The sequence below is a fragment of the Pseudophryne corroboree genome, chromosome 3 (assembly GCF_028390025.1).
Source record: "Pseudophryne corroboree isolate aPseCor3 chromosome 3, aPseCor3.hap2, whole genome shotgun sequence".
Classification (NCBI taxonomy): domain Eukaryota; kingdom Metazoa; phylum Chordata; class Amphibia; order Anura; family Myobatrachidae; genus Pseudophryne; species Pseudophryne corroboree.
In genome coordinates this window covers 79,364,612-79,391,261 of record NC_086446.1, presented here as the reverse complement: position 1 = coordinate 79,391,261, position 26,650 = coordinate 79,364,612, and the positions used below count along the sequence as shown (strand labels likewise).

The window sequence follows — 26,650 nt, the reverse complement described above, 5'->3', positions numbered from 1 at the left end:
ATCATTATCTGTCTGTTATCCCTGTGGACAATGTCAAGAATGCCAATATATTCATATCACTCAGAAGTTCTCTGACAGAAATAATAATAAAACAGAAATAAAAAGCTTAATTAACTGCTCCACACATTTGGTGTAATTTACTGCTTAATAGGCTCATGCGTTTATAAATATAACGGCATGACTAAGATGCTTTTTAAAAATGAATATTGGATCATGTATATATCATTAAAAATAAACAAAGAGATATAAGCAACATGAAGAAAATTACAAGTTTGGCGAGACACTTTCTACCATTCCGCTAGTAATCACAAAAAGGTGAAAATGTATGATCTAGAACAGGTTGAGCTAGGGATAAGTGTTTGTAACATTACTAAGTAGTCACTAAAGAAAAAAAAATCTAGATACATTTGCCTGTTGAATACTATGACTCCATTAGGATTAAATAAGGAGATACACTACACAGCCTTTATTTGAAAATTTGGGACCATATGTCAAAATCATATTCTTGGTATCCTTTTTAATGCTTATTAATGGTGGGTTTACTTCATATCCATAACATGGCTTGTTAAAGAGGCCGCTGAACCTATATCAGTCCTTAAGCTATGCTACCTTGATCCATTCTAATCTTTTACTCTAAATGTTAGAGTAGAGTGCCAATATGCTTTTTTGTGCTTAATAGTAGTACATATCTCATGGGGTATGCATGCACAAACATTATATTTACAGTAAAAGGTTTGAATAACTATTGGGTCACTAGGCATATCATGTCATCATTTTCCTAAATACGATCTGTTATGTTAAAATAGCCCGTTACATTATTACCAACATAACATATGAGTATTGTTACTATTAAATTTAACTCATCTGTGTCTTATTTAAATGATATATATTTATCAAATATATTATGACTCTGGAACACATAATACTGGTGTAGATAGGAAGATTGCTCATGATCACATAGTGATATTTGTTTAAAAATTATACCCCATACGGGTATTACATTAGTAAAATATAGGAATATATAAGATTCATCATGATAAATTCAGTTATATCATCTGTCATGTTGATATTCTATTTACAATATTTAGTGGTACAACATGCATGAAACATCTTAGATTTAGGAACGTTTGGAAATATTTATGCCAAGCACATATCTATATGACACAGGGACCTATATGATTAATGTACACTGAGTTAACTAGTTAGTCAGAAATCATTACAGATCTCTTTTGTTTTGTTTAGCGATCTTATATATCATGATTCATATCTTTGTAGTGACCTGCAGTATATGTGTATATACCAAAATCATCATGTAAAGGATTACAGCAGCCGGAACTGCTTATTATCGGTTTTCATATGTATGTCAGTGTGAGAATACTGTATCTTATTTAAACGCTATATATTTATTATATATATTATGATTCTGGAACACATAATACTGGTGTAGATAGGCAGATTGCACATGATCACATAGTATTATGTGTTTAAAAATTATACCCAAATTATAGGATAAATATCCAGTGGAATTGCACTGGAGATTATAACAACCTTGGGATGGTGATACATGCTACCTATTATATAACCTGTTCCCTAGAGTTTAATTTTTTTTTTAATTCACATTCAATACCATTCATATATATCAATCACATTAGCTTACCAAGTTGCAATGCTACAGATGCGCTAATTCACTGTCCTAGCATAATTGGGCAAAACAACAATGCGCACAATAGTCGCTGAAATGGCGAATGAACAATTTGCAACGCCCTCGATCGGACATAACAGCCTAAAGAAAAATGCTAGGCCGTTGGTTATGGGGATACATCACGGCTGTATCAACCCGAACAAACACAGACCGCATCGACCAAGAATGAACGACAAAGATTATAATTCAATATTTTACCGATCTTAAAAGAAATCGTTGTATTCCGAAGATGATGCGCCTCAACCGATTAGGATTGCGTTACAAACTGTATCAAGCGTCAGTAACGTGGCCGCTGTAACAGCAAAATAGAGACAATGACACAAGAACAGCAGAATAGTTCTGGTGAAATGTTAATATTTGTTGCAGGAATTCCTGGTAATACTACAGCGGTTGATTGTGTAGCAGCAACACCCAGTATTTTTACCACGGACGACCGACATAGCTGTTGTAATTCAAAATACAGAACAAGTAGACCAATACGCTGAAATACAATTTTATGCATTGATGGGGTAAGATACGGTAAGATGTTGAGAACATTGGGGTGTAAATACCGGATATTTGTTAAAACCCATTAAAGGTGTGAGCCACAGTGCTAAATGTTAACATGACATTATTAAAGAAGTTGTTGAGCGGTATATGAAAGGCCTACCAAAATACATAGATCGGTCAGTTAAGACAACTGCTTTTATTAAAGCCAACATACATCATTTTGCAGAAATAATTGAAACCGATCCATGACTAGGCATAATCGGCTACGTTTGAAACATGTTTTAAATTGAATTGTCTGTAAAAAACACAAATTAAACCTGTGTAACATACAAAATCTCACATTTATTCCGGCGTGTAAAGGTGTAACAGTCTGTATCAATATTAACCAGTTTGAGAAAGCGCAAACAGCGCAGGGAACAGGAGGTAGGCTGGTAACAGTGCGCTAGGGATATAGAGTTAGAGTAAATGACTGCCAACGTATTACCGATTGACTAATCACAGCCTGACAACATTGTTGGTGTAAGCATTTTTATACACGTTGTAATACACAGTAATATGTGGTATGTATGCAGTGATATACACATTTTTTTTATTTTTTTCAGGGCTTCCAATGCTAATACTGTTAGCAAATTAAAATGTGGTCTATCAACACGGAATACCCCAGAAAGCTAAACACAGCGGTGTGTGGGAGCTGTAGATACCACTGCCATGTGTAGACAACAAATATTTAATTTTACATCATACTTTCCTACTTTTGAAAAAGCATTTCAGTGATATTGTGAAATTAACACATATCAACGCGGGCGCGTACTGTTACATCTGAGAGTCGTGTCGTGAAAATTACTTACATCCAAATGTAAATAATACCCAAAGTTAGCTAGATCTACTTGCTGAAGAAAAGACACTGCTATTTTGCAGTATTTCTTTGTGTATTGTTTATTACATAATGTTCCATATACTGTAAGTGGGCACGATAAAACCTTATTTAAAATGCCTGTAGCCGTAGGGGGATCAATACTAAATGCCGCCGGCCGGAATCCTGGTGGTCGAAATACCGACGCAGGAATCCCGACTGTAGGGATCATTGTACCTTATAACCAATACAGTGAAATGTCGCAGCTGATCCCTTTTGAATGTATGTATCACTGATTTTTTATTTATTTTTTGTCAGGGAGATTGAGGGACTATGCTGAGAATCAGGGAGATTGCTACTATTTCAGGTAGTCTCCGGCAGAATGAGCAAGGGGGAATCAAATATGTTTTACACCTAATTGTTTATTATTTTTATTAAGTGTTTTGAAAGTAAATAGGGAAATGCTAATATGCATGAATAATAACTAAGCCCGCTGTATGATGAAACTGGTTATCCAAAGCTACCAATACCATGCCATTCCTATGCATCAAGACAATCAATAATGCTTGCGTTCTACCAGCTGCCTATTCTCCAGCCTAGAGGAGGACGGGGACACCAAACCCCCAACTGGGGCATGGTACTGTTAATACTTCCTGACAAATGCAGTGTGGTGCATTTATCAATGTATAAAACTGATGATTATTATTATTATTATTATTAGCATCAGCATGCAGAACAAAGCCAGTACCCCCATCCTTATCCAGACTGAGAAAATGGCTGCTGCTGTTTGCAATAAAAAAACACCAAGTTTGCAAGAAAAAGTGCCCTTTTTTGTGTTGCAATGACTCAGAATCTTCTGTGTGATAGATTTCAACGCTGTTATGGAATGGTTTCAGGACTCTCCTTATAAAGCTGAAATGTTGTTGACACATGCAAAACTTAGACCCTTCGGGTGGAGCTATATGGCTTTATCTTACATAAAGCATTGCCAACATTTTGAATATAAACACAAGATGTTTTTACAAACGATATTAGGATATATATATATATATATATATATATATATACATACAAACAAATATAGAAAACCACAGCACTCGCCACCCCAGAAACGGGGTGCAGTGTCTGCACTCACCACTCATAGGGTGGGGTGCATGCAGCCCATGGCCACCTACCCAAATACATACAAAATAGAGAACTCAGCACTCACCATAGCAAGCTCACTTGTCCTCACTACATCAATAAATAAATGATGGGGGTTTAGTTGGTGGATTGGCCAATGCACGGAAGCCTGCATACCGATTTTCAAGGTACCCCACCTTCATGCAGGTCCTACACTATCACAAAGCCTAAAGAATTAAAACCTGGCAACTGTATCATATATAATATAACTGCAAATATGCCCACTAAGTTTAATGTATGCCTGCCACTTATCTAGTGGCTTTTAAAAGGCATACTAGTCACCTGACACAGCCGATAAATTACTAAGGAGCAGCTGACACAGGTTTAGAACAATTAAGATTACACAGGGGTGCATGAAAAGGCCTGTGACCATGGTTAATAAGTTTGTATATTATGGGGTTAATCTTTGGTTAACTCTTATTAACCATGGTCACAGGCCTTTTCATGCAATACAGCTTGCTGGTAATTGTTGATCCACTGTTCATACCTATAGCTAAGCATTCATGGTATTAATATATGAAAATTAGCAGATGCAATACAGCTTGCTGATTGTAAGCTTGTGAGCAGGGTCTTCCTACCTCTATAACTGTTTGTTATTATCCAATTTTGTTATATCATTATTTCCTTTTTTTTAATGAAAATTTTATTAAGCAAAGCAGAAAAAATTTACGCCAAGTAGATCTGACATCATTGAAAATGAACCCTCAAACAAAACAAAATTGGTAATATAAAAAGTTGGAGTCGAGGCCAAGTAGATATCAAGAGAGATGAGTAAAAGCATAACATATCAAAATACTGAAACACAGTATAACATTTTATCTATGTGGGGAAGAATAATCCGGTTAATAACCAAAAAGTACATAACAGAAAGAGAAAAATTGTATATAAAACTTTTATAAATGTACAAGTAAAGAAATAGGAGAAAAAAGAGAATATGAAGTGTAAAAGTCAACAAATATTTAAAATGCCAGCTCTAATATATACTGTAGATGCCTGCGCATCTTATTACCATGTGCTATGAATGTGCGCTATACATCACAAAAACACTACATCCCATAAGAGAAAACAATACATCCACACATTATCTGAGTTCCAAAGCTCATTGATGTATATATTTGTTATTAAAAGGATATGTATGCAATATATCACAATGTACAGTATATATATATATATATATATTAGTGATGAGCGGGTTCGGTTCGTCGGAATCCGAACCCCCCCGAACTTCACCCTTTTTACATGGGTCCGAGGCAGACTCGGATCCTCCCGCCTTGCTCGGTTAACCCGAGCGCGCCCGAACATCATCATCCCGCGGTCGGATTCTCGCGAGATTCGTATTCTATATAAGGAGCCGCGCATCGCCGCCATTTTTCACTCGTGCATTGGAAATGATAGTGAGAGGACGTGGCTGACGTCCTCTCAGTTTTATTCAGGTGGCTGCAAATATCTGTGCTCACTGCTTTATTGTGGGGACTGGGGAACAGCAGTGTTATATAGGAGGAGTACAGTGCAGAGTTTTGCTGACCAGTGACCACCAGTATTATACGTTCTCTGCCTGAAAAACGCTCCATATATCTGTGCTCACACTGCTTTATTGTGGGGACTGGGGACCACCAGTATTATATAGGAGGAGTACAGTGCAGAGTTTTGCTAACCAGTGACCACCAGTATTATACGTTCTCTGCCTGAAAAACGCTCCATATCTGTGCTCAGTGTGCTGCATATATCTGTGCTCACACTGCTTTATTGTGGGGACTGGGGACCAGCAGTATTATATAGGAGGAGTACAGTGCAGAGTTTGGCTGACCAGTGACCACCAGTATTATACGTTCTCTGCATGAAAAACGCTCCATATCTGTGCTCAGTGTGCTGCATATATCTGTGCTCACACTGCTTTATTGTGGGGATTGGGGACCACCAGTATTATATAGGAGGAGTATAGTGCAGAGTTTTGCTGACCAGTGACCACCAGTATTATACGTTCTCTGCCTGAAAAATGCTTCATATCTGTGCTGCATTGTAGTATATAGTGGGAGTACAATGCATAATTTTGCTGACCACCAGTATATTATATATATAATATATCGCAGTACGGTACAGAAGGCCACTGCTCTACCTACCTCTGTGTCGTCAACTATACTATCCATCCATACCTGTGGTGCATTTCAGTTTTGCACAGTTTGCTAACCACCAGTATATAGTATATAGCAGTACGGTACAGTAGGCCATTGCTCTACCTACCTCTGTGTCGTCAAGTATACTTTTCATCCATACCTGTGGTGCATTTCAGTTTTGCACAGTTTGCTGACCACCAGTATATAGTATATAGCAGTATGGTACAGTAGGCCACTGCTCTACCTACCTCTGTGTCGTCAAGTATACTATCCATCCATACCTGTGGTGCATTTCAGTTGTGCGCATTATATATAGTAGCAGGCCATTGCTATTGATACTGGCATATAATTCCACACATTAAAAAATGGAGAACAAAAATGTGGAGGGTAAAATAGGGAAAGATCAAGATCCACTTCCACCTCGTGCTGAAGCTGCTGCCTTTAGTCATGGCCGAGACGATGAAATACCATCAACGTCGTCTGCCAAGGCCGATGCCCAATGTCATCGTAGAGAGCATGTAAAATCCAAAAAACAAAAGTTCTGTAAAATGACCCAAAAATCAAAATTAAAATCGTCTAAGGAGAAGCGTAAACTTGCCAATATGCCATTTACGACACGGAGTGGCAAGGAACGGCTGAGGGCCTGGCCTTTGTTCATGGCTAGTGGTTCAGATTCACATGAGGATGGAAGCACTCATCCTCTCGCTAGAAAACTGCAGTGCCACTCCTAGATGGGCCAGGTGCTTGTGTCGGCCACTTGTGTTGCTTAGCTTAGCCATCCAGCGACCTTGGTGCACCTCTTTTTTTCTTTGCATCATGTGCTGTTTGGGGACTATTTTTTAAATCTGACCTCCTGTCTGACACTGCAGTGCCACTCCTAGATGGGCCAGGTGTTTGTGTCGGCCACTTGGGTCGCTTAGCTTAGTCACACAGCTACCACATTGCGCCTCTTTTTTTCTTTGCATCATGTGCTGTTTGGGGACTATTTTTTAAATCTGCCATCCTGTCTGACACTGCAGTGCCACTCCTAGATTTGCCAGGTGTTTGTGTCGGCCACTTGGGTCGCTTAGCTTAGTCACACAGCTACCTCATTGCGCCTTTTTTTCTTTGCATCATGTGCTGTTTGGGGACTATTTTTTAAATCTGGTATCCTGTCTGATACTGCAGTGCCACTCCTAGATCCTAGATGGGCCAGGTGTTTGTGTCGGCCACTTGGGTCGCTTAGCTTAGTCACACAGCTACCTCATTGCGCCTCTTTTTTTCTTTGCATTATGTGCTGTTTGGGGACTATTTTTTAAATCTGCCATTCTGTCTGACACTGCAGTGCCACTCCTAGATGGGCCAGGTGTTTGTGTCGGCCACTTGTGTTGCTTAGCTTAGCCATCCAGCGACCTTGGTGCACCTCTTTTTTTCTTTGCATCATGTGCTGTTTGGGGACTATTTTTTAAATCTGACCTCCTGTCTGACACTGCAGTGCCACTCCTAGATGGGCCAGGTGTTTGTGTCGGCCACATGTGTCGCTTAGCTTAGCCATCCAGCGACCTTGGTGCACCTCTTTTTTTCTTTGCATCATGTGCTGTTTGGGGACTATTTTTTAAATCTGGTATCCTGTCTGATACTGCAGTGCCACTCCTAGATCCTAGATGGGCCAGGTGTTTGTGTCGGCCACTTGGATCGCTTAGCTTAGTCACACAGCTACCTCATTGCGCCTCTTTTTTTCTTTGCATTATGTGCTGTTTGGGGACTATTTTTTAAATCTGCCATCCTGCCTGACACTGCAGTGCCACTCCTAGATGGGCCAGGTGTTTGTGTCGGCTACTTGTGTCGCTTAGCTTAGCCATCCAGCGACCTTGGTGCACCTCTTTTTTTCTTTGCATCATGTGCTGTTTGGGGACTATTTTTTAAATCTGCCATCCTGTCTGACACTGCAGTGCCACTCCTAGATGGGCCAGGTGTTTGTGTCGGCCACTTGGGTTGCTTAGCTTAGTCACACAGCTACCTCATTGCGCCTCTTTTTTTCTTTGCATCATGTGCTGTTTGGGGACTATTTTTTAGAAGTGCCATCCTGCCTGACACTGCAGTGTCACTCCTAGATGGGCCAGGTGTTTGTGTCGGCCACATGTGTCGCTTAGCTTAGCCATCCAGCGACCTTGGTGCACCTCTTTTTTTCTTTGCATCATGTGCTGTTTGGGTACTATTTTTTAAATCTGGTATCCTGTCTGATACTGCAGTGCCACTCCTAGATCCTAGATGGGCCAGGTGTTTGTGTCGGCCACTTGGGTCGCTTAGCTTAGTCACACAGCTACCTCATTCCGCCTCTTTTTTTCTTTGCATCATGTGCTGTTTGGGGACTATTTTTTAAATCTGCCATCCTGCCTGACACTGCAGTGCCACTCCTAGATGGGCCAGGTGTTTGTGTCGGCCACTTGTGTCGCTTAGCTTAGCCATCCAGCGACCTTGGTGCACCTCTATTTTTCTTTGCATCATGTGCTGTTTGGGGACTATTTTTGAAATCTGCCATCCTGTCTGACACTGCAGTGCCACTCCTAGATGGGCCAGGTGTTTGTGTCGGCCACTTGGGTCGCTTAGCTTAGTCACACAGCTACCTCATTGCGCCTCTTTTTTTCTTTGCATCATGTGCTATTTGGGGACTATTTTTTAGAAGTGCCATCCTGCCTGACACTGCAGTGTCACTCCTAGATGGGCCAGGTGTTTGTATCGGCCACATGTGTCGCTTAGCTTAGCCATCCAGCGACCTTGGTGCACCTCTTTTTTTCTTTGCATCATGTGCTGTTTGGGGACTATTTTTTAAATCTGCCATCCTGTCTGACACTGCAGTGCCACTCCTAGATGGGCCAGGTGTTTGTGTCGGCCACTTGGGTCGCTTAGCTTAGTCATCCAGCAACCTCGGTGCAAATTTTAGGACTAAAAATAATATTGTGAGGTGTGAGGTGTTCAGAATAGACTGAAAATTAGTGTAAATTATGGTTATTGAGGTTAATAATACTATGAGATCAAAATGACCCCCAAATTCTATGATTTAAGCTGTTTTTGAGGGGGTTTTGTAAAACAACACCCTAATCCGACAAAAAAAATTTAGGGACGTTTTTTCCCAAAACGCGTCCGAATCCAAAACACGGCCGCTGAACCGAATCCAAAACCAAAACACAAAGCCCGAAAAAATTTTGGTGCACATCACTAATAAATATATATATATATATATATATATATATATATATATTACCACAGTTGTTAACTGCGCATGGGATATTGCTCTCAGTCCAAATTCAAATAATCAGTTCTTTTCTTATTATCGGTGTATGTGCTGCCAATTCCTGAAAAGCCGATCCACCGGCTCGGTACATGTGAAAAAGCAAAAGAAAGGAAGGCGCACAAATGAGCAAAATTTGAAATCTTTACTAATAAAAAGATAAAAGCTCACATACATCGAGGTAAATAAGTACCGGCTCCCTCCTCCAAAACCCCACAGGAAACGTCTCCGGATCGTGCCCAGCAGTGATTCAGACGGGGAACTTTAAATGGTTTGCATTCGGCTGTGTTTTCATCCACGCACTCGGTCACAGGGCATGTGGCCGCTCGTTCAGTACTTGGTGTAGACGTCCCGACCGGTTTCGTCGTAATAGACTTCGTCAGGGGGCACGATCCGGAGACGTTTCCTGTGGGGTTTTGGAGGAGGGAGCCGGTACTTATTTACCTTGATGTATGTGAGCTTTTATCTTTTTATTAGTAAAGATTTCAAATTTTGCTCATTTGTGCGCCTTCCTTTCTTTTGCTTTTTCATATATATATATATATATATATATATATATATATATATAGTTACATGGTTACAATTTACTCAGGAAGCAGTTATTACAAACTAATTCAAATACAGACACTGCCAGCAATACAATTACCATATTTTGCTCAAATACACTCTCCACTCCATATCACTCTCTCTCTCTCCCTCTCTCTGTAAAATCATGCAGCCACTGGACAGACAGCATCTCCATCATCATCTGGGACAAAAAGGGCAGCCGGCTCTGTGTGTGTGTGTGATCAGCTATATCCTGTGTCTCTTGGGGGCGTATACAGATCTCTTGTTATTAGTCTAGGGGAGGGAACTTTCTCATTCATGATGAGTCATTGGTCAGTTCATATGCAAGCCTTGAAGACATCAAAAGGGCTGACCTGAGTTTCCTGTCCACATGCTTTAAATGGAATGTCCTTTGTTGTCTTCAGAATTGTGGCTTTATATTCATACGTTCAATCATATCTACTCATGGCAATGTGCTACAACCTAATCACAGGCACCAAATTGACACACACATTAATCTGGTTACTTTGACACCAAGCACGACATGTCCATCTTGCTCCGCTCCAATAATACACATACATGATGTTACTCCATTATATAATTTGAAACCTTATGGTCTGGTGCTTGATATGTTTAAATTTATGTGCTGTATGAAATATGTGTTGAATCTGTCTTTGTGGCATGTCTGTGTAAATGCGTATGTTACCATATATTGCTGTGCTCGCTGCGCGTATTTGCAAGCATAGCGACTCATAATGTGTGGAGTCTGTATGTTCTCTCTATGTAATATTTTTGACTTCATCAGTCCACCCTTTGGCAGTAAACAACTGCCATAAATTATTAATATAAGAAAAATATTTCAGACAATAATCGGTGACCTAGACACACGTATGTATTAATTTTGCAAATCAGACATTTGACTATATTTGGGGAAGACAGGGAGGAGGACGAGACATTCTCTATATGCACTCGGCGGTCACGGGACCACTGGTTGGGTGTGGGACAACATTGAACCTATAGAGTATGCTGGGACAGTGTTATGGCCTATAATGTCTGATTTGAATGAACATTTCACACATACATGTACCTACGTCTTTGTACACTGATGTTCGGATTCGATTGAGGTTCTGCTGGGTAGAGGGAGAAAACACAAACAAATCGTGAAAGAGACATATAAAATTTTCATGGTTTACATTCCTATCATTCCCTAAACATTATTTCCATTTCTGGAACGTATGTTAGGTCTGTTTCATCATTGAACAAGGGTTATAAGTGGTGTCCTTCCTAGATAACATAAACCTTCGGAGTTCGGGGAGAGCCACTCATAAACCTTTCTTCCACTCATATTAATGAGCTTTTTATCTGCTATGTGTGAATAGCCATTGTCTGATTGTTCCTGATTACCTCCCAACTTCCTGAAATTGGTGAGATTTAAACATACCAAGGATTTATCTATGGTACTGGTGGATCTTAAGACTAGGGGGTCTAGTTATATTATATTCCTTGTCCACCGGTCCCCTCCCCCTTCCATGTAATTCAAGTACCTCAGCTAACTCTAATCCTGTATCATTTCGTCTTAGAGGTACCTGTGAGCACATCCAACATTCCATTTGGTTTAAGACATTACCCACTAGTGAGTGGTAATCACTCAAGGTCGTAACTACTAGACCTTTGATTTTATTTTTTTTCTCTGGTTTTAACAAACTGATAAACTAATCCTGGGATCCTATAAGAAAATCACTCCTTCCTCCAGAACCAGTTCCAGTCCCACACTCGACTCCTCATGAAAAACCTCGCAAAAGTAGAATGTCCTGAAAAAAAATGTTTGTCAGCGGGAGAAAGAGAAGAAAAAAAAATAGAACAAAACAAATCTTGTCTATAGCAAATCAATTACAATGACTGGTCTTTCTGTAATCCTTTAGCATGCTCAGTTAGTGATCAACAGTGCCGCCTCTCAGTCTTCACGGAACAGACTCTCTGGTGATACTTTTGCAATCTCACTCCATTTACGAGTTCCTTCTAGACTACCGACTTTCCTGCAATGGTAAATCGTGGACCCAAGTCTATCTCTCGGCTACTTTCACTGGGATAGTGCTGTCAACAAAACTTGGTATGGTCCTTCCCACCTGTCTATTAGGTAACCTGAGCGTAAGAACAATCAGACAGTCTCTTGGTTCACAATCAAGACAGTTAGTATTTGGCATACCAGGAATCAACAGTTTCAAGTTCTTTTGTCAAGTTCTCAAATGCTGGCTCATCTCGAGGCATGTAGAGGGGCTATATCCAAAGGAAATAAGAGATTATGGTTAGTCCATAGTTGAAATTGAAGTGATCCATACCTGGGGTGAAGGCAGGATTGTTCCAGAGAGGGACTAGAAGAGGGTGAAATGAACAAAGTTTATAGAAACGTGTACAGAAGTCCCAGATGGAAAATGAGAACTGTATTGTAGGGAGGGAGATAGCTGTCGGTCGATGTGTGTGGGAGCACCATAATAGGGTAGAAGGAGAATAAACAGTGTGTGAGCTTCAATATACGTCCACACTTTCTGATTTGGAGGGGCATCCCAGTGAATACAGGGGGTTATTTGGACAGGTCGAAAATATTTAATAAGATCAGGGATGCACAGACCCCCAGAAGTTTGGTGTTTCTGTAATATTCGCCTTTTAACTCTCGTTTTCTTACCTGCCCAGATAGAATTTGAAATCTCTCATTGCAGGTTCTTCAGGATTGAAGTGGGAATATGAATTGGGAGTGATTGCTAGAGATACAATAAACGGGGTAGAACATTCATTTTGACTGCAGCTGTGTGACCGAATCATGAAATAAAGTGTTTGTTCCAGGCTGATAGGTCCGATTTGGTATAAGCCAGCAGCCTCGGGAAATTAGCAGTATACAGCTGTTGATATGATTTTGTGAGATAAGCACCCAAATATTTAAGTTTGCTGGGTGGCCATCGAAAAGGATATTCAATTTGCAACAATGAGAGATATGAATGTGGAATATTGATATCTAGAAATTCTGTTTTATCAACATTGATGTTGTAATTTGATTAATGGCCATATGTGCGAGCTTCATCAAACAGAGTCGGAAGGGAAATAATAGGACTGGTTAATGTCAATTTCACATCGTCCGCATATAACGTTATCTTATGGTCCGAGTGTCCCACCGCTATACCCATGATATTGTTATTAAGTCTGATCTTCGCGGCTAGGGGTTCCATAATGAGGACGAACAAGAGAGGAGGAAGGGGACAACCTTGTCGGGTACCGTTATTAATTTGGAAGGGTTCGGAGGAAAGGCCATTTACCAGTACAGACGCCATTGGGTTATGATAAGGGGAGTTAACCCCTTGTAGAAAGCATCCTCAAATCCCATATTACATATAGTTTGTTGCAAAAATGGCCAGGCTACCCTGTCAAAGGCCTTTTCAGCGTCAAGCACCACCACCAGCTCACCTGATCCGGGTGGACCAAGGATGGTAGTATAGGGGTAAGTCGCATATCAAGAATTTTAGCGAAGAGTTTCAAATCAACATTTAGAAGAGAGATTGGCCTGTAGTTTCCCATCTCCAGGGGGTCTCTCTGGGGTTTTGGAATAACGATAATGTTGGTCCTGATGGTGGCGTCATCGAGTGAACTGCCCTCTAATAATGAGTTGAAAAGGGGACGAAGCATGGAAAGCAATGAGTCAGTAAACTTTTTGCAGTAAAGGGCAGTGAAGCCATCAGGGCCTGGTGCTGCAGAATGGCATAGTGATTTAATAGCTGTTCTAATTTCCTCATCAGTGATCGCTGAATTAAGAGTTTGAAGTCGTGGACAATTTAGGTAGAGAGCAGGAGTCTAAGTAATGGGTAAGAGAGGCGAGGTCTGGGGTTGAGGTAGCAGAGTTATGAGAGAGATTGTAAAGAGATTCGTAAAACTGCCAGATTTGTTGAGTTATTACCTGAGGATCATGGGTGGTAGCATCGTTGAGGCATTTCAGTGTGTGGATACGGTTACAGGTGTGTTTAGCGTGAAGTTTACAGGCTAGCAGAGTATCCACTTTATCAAATTTTTCGTAAAAAGTTTGTCGAACCCATAAGAGGGTCTGAGCTGCCTTTTTCAACAAAATTTGCGATAATTGTCCCTTGACAGCAAGGATTTTTAAATAAGTACGGTTTTGGGGGTACCTCTGATGATGATCTGTTAAGAAGGCTAGAGATGTTTCGAGTTCTAGTGATCGAGCCATTTCTACCTTTTTAGATGATGTTGCTAAACTGATAGGGTACCTCGAAGGGTAGCCTTATGAGTTTCCCATAGGGTGGATGGAGAAATACCAGGGGTGGCATTGAAGACAAAAAAGTCTGTTAGAGCTGTAGTGAGAGCCGCGATATTGGACTACTTTAAAAGGAGGGATTCGTTGAGCCGCCAGTGACGGATAGGTCGCACACCGATATGAGCAGAGATTTCCAATTCTTCGGCCAAATGATCAGACCAGGGAATAGGGAGGGTATTTGTGCCAAGAAGGGTTTGGGAGGTGGCACGATCAATAACAAAATAATCTATGCGAGTATGTAAGTCATGAGGGGGAGAACAGTGCGTGAATCCTCTAGCAGTAGGGTATTGTACTCTCCATGCATTGTATAGATCATTGAGGGCTAGTTGTGAGAGCAGTAGCTTAGATGTTTTGGGTTGTCTTGGGGGAGTATTGGGGGAGCGAGATGTCAAGATTGGGATCTAAGATAGTATTAAAATCTCCTCCAATAATAGTGAGTCCCAGGGGTAGGTGGGCAAGGCGATTGAAGAAGGTGGCGTAGAGGGATCTCTGCTGCCAGTTAGGGGCATAAACTGAGGCTAAGGTGATTGGGGCTTGTTTGTACGTTCCTGTGAGAATAAGAAAGTGGCCTTGCGGATCAGAATTAGTATAGCGTATAGTGATAGGTGTATTATGATGAATCAATATCACAGTGCTTCGATGTTTAGCATTCATCAAGGAATGGAATACTGTGGGATAGTGTTTAGATGAGAGAGAGGGATGAAGAGTTTTAAGATGGGTCTCTTGTAGCATAATTATAATAGATTTACGTCTGTGGAAATATTGAATAGCCATAGCCCTTTTGGTGGGCGAATTGAGGCCGTTTACATTAAGAGTCAAGACAGTCAGCTTCATGGTGGGTCAAAATAAAATGAGCATAGCAGTAAAAAAGGGTAACACCTCGCCTGACGAAAAGGGCAATAAAGTAGGCTGCCAGAGGGGCCAGAGAAAGGGAGAGAGGAAATGAGAGCAAGTAAAGAGGATAGGTGACCTACTCCTACAGCGGGGACAGGTCCAGGGTGGAAAGAGAAAGTGTCACTAAGACACTTCCATCTTCTGGAGACATGGGTGAGTAATAATAACAAAACATATGAAGTGTGAAAAACATACTAGTTAGGTGTGGAAATGAGATGACCTAAGAAAAAGGGCGTATTGAGACATATAAATGCGTGGACGATGAATAAATGAAGTCAGAATGAATGCAAAACTACAGCACACAGTGGTAGCCAGAAAAACAGGACAGAAAAAGTAACAGTGAGATGGAGAAGAACAAAGGCGAATGTTAAGTGTACTAAGGTAAATGCATCCCTACGGTAGGTATCTATAATAAAGGAAGAGAGAATAAGGAGCCGGCTAAACTAAATCTAACAGTAGAAGAAGAATTAATACTCACTGAGCTGACCTAAGGGTGAGAAACTGTAGGTAAAAACAGTGTGTCCTATAAGCTATGAAGGCAAGGGTGCTACAATAGGAGAGCCAAACATGAGATTAAGGAGCGTCAAAACTGCCTAAAGAGATAACACTAAGGAAGAAGCAAGTTATAACTTTCCATAACAACAGAACAGTCAGGCCGTGGACCAGTGTCGGGATGGTGCCATGGGTTTGTGTGCTGGAGCAGCTTGTTGTCGGCATATATCCGGAATGTCGTCTATGAGACCAAACAACTTCAGCAGGTCATAACCTTGAGCTGGAGTCTTAACAGCGTGAGTCGTGCCATTTCTAGTAACCAAAAGCTGGAAAGGGATGCCCCGCTTATATTTGATAGAGTGGGTTCTCAAAGTCTTGGTAACATTTAGTAGATCTCTTTGTTTCTTAAGAGTCGATGGGGTTAAGTCTTGGAACAGTTGGAGTTGGGACCCGGAGTAGGAGACAGTTGAAAGTCCTCTAACAGCGGCCATGACCTGCTGTTTTGCTTTAAAATAATGAAACAGAGGTTGAGTAGAGGGTGGCTTGGGACGGAGAGCTCTGTGACCCCGGTCCAAGTGTAAGAGATCTATAGAAATGTCAGGAGCTAGGTGGAGAAAAAGGCCCTCTAGGTAAGCAGGCAAAGAGTCAGCAGTTTCCATTTCCGAAATGTTGCGTATCGGATATTGTTCCTCCTATTTCGATTGTCAATGTCCTCAAGATGGTCCTTATAGGACTCCAAGTCATCTTTAAGATCCGTGAATTCTTGTTCCATTACGCTCTGGTATTGGCAGATTTCATCTACCTTCTGTTCAAAAGTGTCCATTCTGGAGCCAAGATCAGCGAGTTCGGACTTGAAGTCTACAAGGGCTGACCTCATCTCTGAATCATTTTGGTGACAATAGAAATCACATCATTAGCCGACAGAGGGGTATCAGCAGGTGATGCGCCAGCCATGGTTAAGGCACCCTCTTCGGCAGGCAGATGTTTCGGGAGAGAGCCATTTTTTTTCCCATGCTCTGATGATACTGGGTTTGGATGAGGCAGGGACCTTTCTGGCGCTTCTGTGGCATACCGTGCAAAGGCCCATACACCAGAGTAAATGAGCCTAAAAGTGACAGGACAAAGCAAATAATATGGAGCTTCCCTTAATAGAAAAGTAGAGTAGTCACGGTCACATGTACACAAGCATAAAGGTAGCAATAGACATGAGCTATAAAGATGTGCATTTAGGCCCTTGATCGGATTCAGGTAATCTCGTGAATCAGATGAGAAATATCATCGCGCAGGTGTGAGGGAGTGTAGGTGTGGAGAAGGTAGGTGATCAGTACAAGATGGAGGTGAGAGAGGGTGTGCCGTTAACCCTATCCGGCAGCATCCAGCATCTGTTGGTGAGCTAGTCAAAACCCTGGAACCTTTATCTGATCAGGCGAGGCGCCTCTTGTGCACAAACCCAACTGCACTCTGTGGCTGAGTTAGAAGGCAGGATAAAACCTTCAGCTGCCCTAAGTGAGAGAGGCAATATAACAAGATAGCAATGTCCCCCTGCTTTGCAAGCCTGACTCCCCCAGGCTATAGAATGGCCACCAGCTGTTGGCTAACAGGGATCCTCTGATGGGGTAGTAAAGGAGCTAAAAGGGGTTTGCTGTAGATGAAGCGTGGGGCTCAGCGAGCCCTGGGGTAAAGAAAAAAAACAAAACAGCACTATAGGTTGGGAGCAGAACCCACCTTGCAGCCACTCACCACCAGGTGTTTCACCCTGCGGTGTCCCCAGCAAGGGTGGTCAGCTCTAGAGAGGTAGGTGATGAGGGTCCCACAGTGCTGGGTGCAGAGGAGTAAGGCCGATGTGTTCCGCGCCGCTGAATCCCGGGCCAGAAGCGCTACTCGAGACCACGGCTCCACCCGGATGTGGAGGCCGTAACCTGCAGAGACACCACAAGAGTGTCTCCTGGCTCTGCAGAGTTCTTTCACTGGCTGGGTAAGCATCCTGGAGGTGCAGCACAGCGGGGGGGGACACAAACTGGTGCTCTTGTGGAAGCAGGAGAGTGAAATCACTGCAGCTGGCTGGGAGCTCACAAAAAGCATGTCCACTCCGAATATAGGCTAGGCCACGCCCCATATCATTGTTATTTCCAATTGTAAAGCACAACGGAATTTGCTGCGCTATATAAGAAACTGTTAAGAAATAAATCGTATCTACATTAAGCAGTGTTATTCTGTCATGAACTACAGTAATGCAGATTCCTCATCTCTCATCAGGTTACAGGGCTGTCGTCTAACCTCCGCCTGCTGTGATGATCTCCGTTCTGTTATTACTACAAACCGCTCTCTGATCAGACTGGACCTGTCAGACAATGCTCTGGAGGACTCTGGAATAAAACTTCTCTGTGAGGGATTGAGACATCCAGCCTGTACCCTACAGGATCTTATGTAAGTGTACTAGTGATTAGATAGTATACAGTACCAGTTCTCTCCATACAGTACATAGGGGGTCATTCCGAGTTGGTCGCTCGCTAGCTGATTTTCGCTGACGTGCAAATGCTAAGCCGCCGCCCTCTGGGAGTGTATATTAGCTTTGCAGAAGTGCAAACGCTTTCATCACAGAACGGCTACACAGAAAAATTGTGCAGCTCAAAACCTACTTAGCGCTTGCGATCACTTCAGACTAGAGATGTGCAGCGGGCATTTTTCGTGTTTTGGTTTTGGATTCGGTTCTGCTGTCGTGTTTTGGATTCGGACGCGTCTTGGCAAAACCACCCTTTCGGATTTTTGGCGGATTTGGATTCGGGTGTTTTTTTTTTTAAAAACTCTAAAACAGCTTAAATCATAGAATTTGGGGGTAATTTTGATCCTCTAGTATTATTAACCTCAATAACCAATAACCATAATTTCCACTCATTTCCAGTCTATTCTGAACACCTCACAATATTATTTTTAGTCCTAAAATTTGCACCGAGGTCACTGGATGACTAAGCGAAGCGACCCAAGTGGGCGGCACAAACACCTGGCCCATCTAGGAGTGGCACTGCAGTGTCAGACAGGATGGCACTTCAAAAAATAGTCCCCAAACAGCACATGATGCAAATAATAACTAAAAAAAGAAGTGCAAGATGGAATTGTCCTTGGGCCCTCCCACCCACCCTTATGTTGTATAAACAGGACATGCACACTTTAACAAACCCATCATTTCAGCGACAGGGTTTGCCACACGACTGTGGCTTAAATGACTGGTTGGTTTGGGCCCCCACCAAAAAAGAAGCAATCAATCTCTCCTTGCACAAACTGGCTCTACAGAGGCAAGATGTCCACCTCATCCTCATCGTCTGATTCCTCACCCCTTTCACTGTGTACATCCTCCTCACAGAGTATTAATTCGTCCCCACTGGAATCCACCATCATAGGTCCCTGTGTACTTTCTGGAGGCAATTGCTGGTAAATGTCTCCACGGAGGAATTTATAATTCATTTTGATGAACATTATCTTCTCCACATTTTCTGGAAGTAACCTCGTACGCCTATCGCTGACAAGGTGACCAGCTGCAATAAACACTCTTTCGGAGTACACACTGGAGGGGGGGAAACTTAGGTAAAATAAAGCCAGTTTCTGCAAGGGCCTCCAAATTGCCTCTTTTTCCTGCCAGTATACGTACGGACTGTCTGTCATGCCTACTTGGATGCCACTCATATAATCCTCCACCATTCTTTCAATGGTGACAGAATCGTATGCAGTGACAGTAGACGACATGTCAGTAATCGTTGGCAGGTCCTTCAGTCCGGACCAGATGTCAGCACTTGCTCCTGACTGCCCCGCATCACCGCCAGCAGGTGGTTTTGGAAATTTTATCCTTTTCATGGCAGCTCCAGTGGCGGTAGAAAATGAAGGAGGAGCTGTTGGCCGGTCACGTTCTGCTTGACTTGACAAGTGTCTCACCAGCAGGTCTTTGAACATCTGCCGACTGTGTCTGCCGGAAAGAGAGATACAACGTAGGCTTTAAACCTAGGATCGAGCATGGTGGCCAAAATGTAGTGCTCTGATTTCAACAGATTGACCGCTCGTAAATCCTGGTTAAGCGAATGAAGGGCTCCATCCACAATTCCCACATGTCTAGCGGAATCGCTCTGCTTTAGCTCCTTCAATCTCTCCAGCTGCTTCTGCAAAAGCCTGATGGGAATGACCTGACTTAGGCTGGCAGTGTCTGAACTGACTTCACGTGTGGCAAGTTCAAAGGGTTGGAGAACCTTGCACAACATGGAAATCATTCTCACTGCGCTTGAGTCAGGTGCATTCCCCGTCCTTTGCCTATGTCGTAGGCAGATGTATAGGCTTGAATGGCTCCTCCATCCTCTGAAGCATATAGAGGGTTGAATTCCACCTCGTTACCACCTCTTGCTTCAGATGATGGCAGGGCATGTTCAGGAGTGTTTGCTGGCGGTCGAGTCTTCGGCCAGCGGTGGCTGAATGTCAAAAGTGGCCCGCAATTTTGCAGGCCACCGACAGCATCTCATGCACGCCCCTGTCATTTTTCAAAAAATTATGCACCACCAAATTAATTGTATGTGCAAAACATGGGACGTGCTGGAATTTGCACAGATGTAATGCACGCACAATATTAATGGCATTGTCCGATATCACAAATCCCCCAGAAGAGTCCAATTGGGGTAAGCCAATCTGCTATGATGTTCCTCAGTTTCCGTAAGAGGTTGTCAGCTGTGTGCCTCTTATGGAAAGTGGTGATACAAAGCGTAGCCTGCCTAGGAATGAGTTGTCATTTGCGAGATGCTGCTACTGGGGCAGCCGCTGTTGTTGCTGCGGGAGGCAATACATCTACCCAGTGGGCTGTCACAGTCATATAGTCCTTAGTCTGCCCTGCTCCACTTGTCCACATGTCCGTGGTTAAGTGGACAGAGGGTACAACTGCATTTTTTAAGACACCAAGGACACTTTTTCTGACGTCTGTGTACATTCTCGGTATCGCCTGCCTAGAGAAGTGGAACCTAGATGGTATTTGGTACCGGGGACACACTACCTGAAGCAATTCTCTAAGTCCCTGTGAACTAACGCCGGATACCGGAACCACGTCTAACACCAACATATTTGTCAAGGCCTGAGTTATCCGCTTTGCAACAGGATGACTGCTGTGATATTTCACCTTCCTCGCAAAGGACTGTTGGACAGTCAATTGCTTACTGGAAGTAGTACAAGTGGTCTTCCGACTTCCCCTCTGGGATGACGATCGACTCCCAGCAGCAATAACAGCAGCAACAGCAGCAACAGCAGCAGTAGGCGTTCCACTCAAGGATGCATCGGAGGAATCTCGGTTAGGAGAGGACTCGTCAGATTTGCCAGTGACATGGCCTGCAGGACTATTGGCGTTCCTGTCTAAGGAGGAAATTGACATTGAGGGAGTTGGTGGTGTCGTTTGCAGGAGCTTGGGTACAAGAGGAAGAAGGGATTTAGTTGTCAGTGGACTGCTGCCGTTGTCACCCAAAGTTTTTGAACTTGTCAGTGACTTCTGATGAATGCGCTCCAGGTGATGTATAAGGAAGGATGTTCCTAGGTGGTTAACGTCCTTACCCCTACTTATTACAGCTTGACAAAAGCAACACACGGCTTGACACCTGTTGTCCGCATTTCTTTTAAAATAATTCCACACCGAAGAGCTGATTTTTTTTGTATTTTGACCAGGCATGTCAATGGCCTTATTCATCCCACGGACAACAGGTCTCTCCCCGGGTGCCTGACTTAAACAAACCACCTCACCATCAGAATCCTCCTCGTCAATTTCCTCCTCCGCGACAGCAACACCCATATCCTCATCCTGGTGTACTTCAACAGTGACATCTTCAATTTGAATATATAGGAACTGGACTGTGGGTGCTCCTTCCAACACTTGCAGGGGGCGTGCAAATGGTGGAAGGCGCCACCTCTTCCCGTCCAGTGTTGGGAAGGTCAGGCATCGTAACCGACACAATTGGACTCTCCTTGGGGGATTTGTGATTTAGAACGCACAGTTCTTTGCGGTGCTTTTGCCAGCTTAACTCTTTTCATTTTTCTAGCGGAAGGATGAGTGCTTCCATCGTCATGTGAAGCTGAACCCGTAGTCATGAGGAATACAGGAGTGGGCCTTAGCCGTTCTTTGCCACTCCGTGTCATAAATGGCAAATTGTCAAGTTTATGCTTCTCCTCAGACGCTTTTAATTTAGATTTTTGGGTCATCATTTTACTGAACTTTTGTGTTTTGGATTTTACATGCTCTCTACTATGACATTGGGCATCGGCCTTGGCAGACGACGTTGATGGCATTTCACCCTCTCTGCCTTGATTAGTGGCAGCAGCTTCAGCACTAGGTGGAAGTGGATCTTGATCTTTCCCTATTTTACCCTCCAACTTTTTGTTCTCCATTTTTTAATGTATAGAATTATATGCCAGTAATATATCTGGAATTAGACGGCAGTAATGTCTGGAATTAGATACCAGATACCACTGTGACTGGAATGATGATAACCTATGCACAGTGACAGGACACTACCACAGCACCCCACAGCAGCAAGATGCAGCACAAGACTCTGTACTAGTATTAGTAATGTAGTATTACTGAGCACCACAAGATACTGAGCACTGATTATACTGAGCACTGATTATACTGAGCTCTGATTATACTGAGCACTGATGATACTACGGAGAACTGACACTGAGCAGCACAAGACACTGTACTAGTATTAGTGGGCAGCACAAAAGCCCTCTGGAATTGTTACTCCCCAGATACCACTGTGACTGGAATGATGATGACCGTTGCACAGTGACAGGACACTACCACAGCACCCTACAGCAGCAAGATACTGCACAAGACACTGTACTAGTATTAGTAATGTAGCATTATTAAACACCACAAGACACTGAGCACTGATTATACTGAGCACTGATGATAATACAGAGAACTGACACTGAGCAGCAAGATGCAGCACAAGACACTGTACTAGTATTAGTGAGCAGCACAAAAGCCCTCTGGAATTGTCTGCCCCCAGATACCACTGTGACTGGAATGATGATAACCTATGCACAGTGACAGGACACTAACACAGCACCTTACAGCAGAAAGATGTGCAAGATGAAGCTCAAGACAATACTAGTAATAGCATACCTCCCAACATTATTCTCTAGTGAAGCGGGACACTCGCGCGGCGAAGGGGGCGTGGCTTCGCGGGAGGACCCATGATCGCCCCATTTTCGTCACTGAGGGGGCATGCCCAGCGCTCTGTGAGCCGCTGGCATGCTCCCTCTCCCTCTGACTCCACTGAATAGATGCTGTGCGCATGCGCACAGCGTCTTTTCACAGCTGCTCTGCTAAGCAGAGCAGCGATTGACAGAGCCTCCCAACTGACCCCCCCCACCACGGGACACTGTGGCCCACGAGTGGGACAGCGGGACAGTCCCCAAAAAACGGGACTGTCCCGCGAAAATCGGGACAGTTGGGAGGTATGGTATTAGTGAGCAGCACAAAAGCTCTCTGGAATTGTCACCCCCAGATACCACTGTGACTGGAATGATGATGACCTATGCACAGTGACAGGACACTAACACAGCACCCTACAGCAGCAAGATGCAGCACAAGACACTGTACTATTAGTGAGCAGCACAAAAGCCCTCTGGAATTGTCATCCCCTACAGCAGCAAGATGCAGCACAAGAGACACTGTACTAGTATTACTGAGCAGCAATAAGCAGCAGCACAAAAGCCCTCTGGAATTGTCACACCCTACAGCAGCAAGATGCAGCACAAGACACTGTACTAGAGATGAGCGGGTTCGGTTCCTCGGAATCCGAACCCGCCCGAACTTCAGCTTTTTTTACACGGATCCGAGCGACTCGGATCTTCCCGCCTTGCTCGGTTAACCCGAGCGCGCCCGAACGTCATCATGACGCTGTCGGATTCTCGCGAGGCTCGGATTCTATCGCGAGACTCGGATTCTATATAAGGAGCTGCGCGTCGCCGCCATTTTACACGTGCATTGAGATTGATAGTGAGAGGACGTGGCTGGCGTCCTCTCCGATTAGAGAAGAAATAGATAGGAGAGTGAGAGTGAGACAGTGACACTTCATTTACTGGAGCTTAGGAGGAGTACTCAGACAGAGAGTGCAGAATTTTGCTGATAGTATTAGTTAGTTATACTAGTGACAGAGTGAGACAGTGACACTTCATTTACTGGAGCTTAGGAGGAGTACTCAGACAGAGACAGAGTGCAGAATTTTGCTGATAGTATTAGTTAGTTATACTAGTGACTGACCAGTGACCACCAGTGCAGTTTTATATTATTTAATATAATCCGTTCTCTGCCTGAAAAAACGATACACAGTGACTCAGTCACATACCATATCTGTGCTCAGCCCAGTGTGCTGCTGCATCATCTATGTATAATATCTGACTGTGCTCACACAGCTTAATTGTGGGGGAGACTGGGGAGCAGTTAGGTTATAGCAGGAGCCAGGAGTACATATTAAAATTAAACAGTGCACACTTTTTTTCTGCAGGAGTGCCACTGCCAGTGTGACTGACCAGTGACCTGACCACCAGTATATAGTATACTATATTGTATTGTGAATGTCTGCCTGTAAAAGTTAAACACACGTCGTGTGACTTGTGTGGTGTTTTTTTATTCTATAAAATAAAAAACTCATTCTGCTGACAGACAGTGTCCAGCAGGTCCGTCATTATATAATATATACCTGTCCGGCTGCAGTAGTGATATATATATATTTTTTATATCATTATTTATCATCCAGTCGCAGCAGACACAGTATGGTAGTTCACGGCTGTAGCTACCTCTGTGTCGGCACTCGGCAGTCCATCCATAATTGTATACCACCTACCCGTGGTTTTTTTTTTCTTTCTTCTTTATACATACTACATCTCATTATCATCCAGTCTATATTAGCAGCAGACACAGTACAGTACGGTAGTCCACGGCTGTAGCTACCTCTGTGTCGGCACTCGGCAGTCCGTCCATAATTGTATACCACCTACCCGTGGTTTTTTTTTTTCTTTCTTCTTTATACATACTACATCTCATTATCAACCAGTCTATATTAGCAGCAGACACAGTACGGTAGTCCACGGCTGTAGCTACCTCTGTGTCGGCACTCGGCAGTCCATCCATAATTGTATACCACCTACCCGTGGTTTTTTTTCTTTCTTCTTTATACATACTACATCTCATTATCATCCAGTCTATATTAGCAGCAGACACAGTACAGTACGGTAGTCCACGGCTGTAGCTACCTCTGTGTCGGCACTCGGCAGTCCGTCCATAATTGTATACCACCTACCCGTGGTTTTTTTTTTCTATCTTCTTTATACATACTACATCTCATTATCAACCAGTCTATATTAGCAGCAGACACAGTACGGTAGTCCACGGCTGTAGCTACCTCTGTGTCGGCACTCGGCAGTCCATCCATAATTGTATACCACCTACCCGTGGTTTTTTTTTCTTTCTTCTTTATACATACTACATCTCATTATCATCCAGTCTATATTAGCAGCAGACACAGTACAGTACGGTAGTCCACGGCTGTAGCTACCTCTGTGTCGGCACTCGGCAGTCCGTCCATAATTGTATACCACCTACCCGTGGTTTTTTTTTTCTTTCTTCTTTATACATACTACATCTCATTATCAACCAGTCTATATTAGCAGCAGACACAGTACGGTAGTCCACGGCTGTAGCTACCTCTGTGTCGGCACTCGGCAGTCCATCCATAATTGTATACCACCTACCCGTGGTTTTTTTTTCTTTCTTCTTTATACATACATACTACATCTCATTATCATCCAGTCTATATTAGCAGCAGACACAGTACAGTACGGTAGTCCACGGCTGTAGCTACCTCTGTGTCGGCACTCGGCAGTCCGTCCATAATTGTATACCACCTACCCGTGGTTTTTTTTTTCTTTCTTCTTTATACATACTGCATCTCATTATCAACCAGTCTATATTAGCAGCAGACACAGTACGGTAGTCCACGGCTGTAGCTACCTCTGTGTCGGCACTCGGCAGTCCATCCATAATTGTATACCACCTACCCGTGGTTTTTTTTTTCTTTCTTCTTTATACATACATACTACATCTCATTATCATCCAGTCTATATTAGCAGCAGACACAGTACAGTACGGTAGTCCACGGCTGTAGCTACCTTTGTGTCGGCACTCGGCAGTCCGTCCATAATTGTATACCACCTACCCGTGGTTTTTTTTTTCTTTCTTCTTTATACATACTACATCTCATTATCAACCAGTCTATATTAGCAGCAGACACAGTACGGTAGTCCACGGCTGTAGCTACCTCTGTGTCGGCACTCGGCAGTCCATCCATAATTGTATACCACCTACCCGTGGTTTTTTTTTTCTTTCTTCTTTATACATACATACTACATCTCATTATCATCCAGTCTATATTAGCAGCAGACACAGTACAGTACGGTAGTCCACGGCTGTAGCTACCTCTGTGTCGGCACTCGGCAGTCCATCCATAATTGTATACCACCTACCCGTGGTTTTTTTTTCTTTCTTCTTTATACATACTACATCTCATTATCAACCAGTCTATATTAGCAGCAGACACAGTACAGTACGGTAGTCCACGGCTGTAGCTACCTCTGTGTCGGCACTCGGCAGTCCGTCCATAATTGTATACCACCTACCCGTGGTTTTTTTTTTCTTTCTTCTTTATACATACTACATCTCATTATCAACCAGTCTATATTAGCAGCAGACACAGTACGGTAGTCCACGGCTGTA

The 26,650-nt window shown here is 43.0% G+C and overlaps 1 protein-coding gene across 4 annotated transcripts in view; it reads left to right on the top strand.

Annotated features, from left to right (window-relative positions):
• Positions 1–26,650, top strand: part of LOC135054806 (NACHT, LRR and PYD domains-containing protein 12-like) — a 613,159-nt gene that overhangs the window by 466,620 nt on the left and 119,889 nt on the right. For 3 of the 4 annotated variants that reach the window (XM_063958163.1, XM_063958164.1, XM_063958162.1), the window contains one exon: positions 18,115–18,285. The exons of the other annotated variant lie outside the window; for it this stretch is intronic. In XM_063958163.1, coding sequence (XP_063814233.1) covers positions 18,115–18,285 — 171 coding nt within the window. The remainder of the gene's footprint in view (positions 1–18,114; positions 18,286–26,650) is intronic. 4 annotated transcript variants of the gene reach the window in all.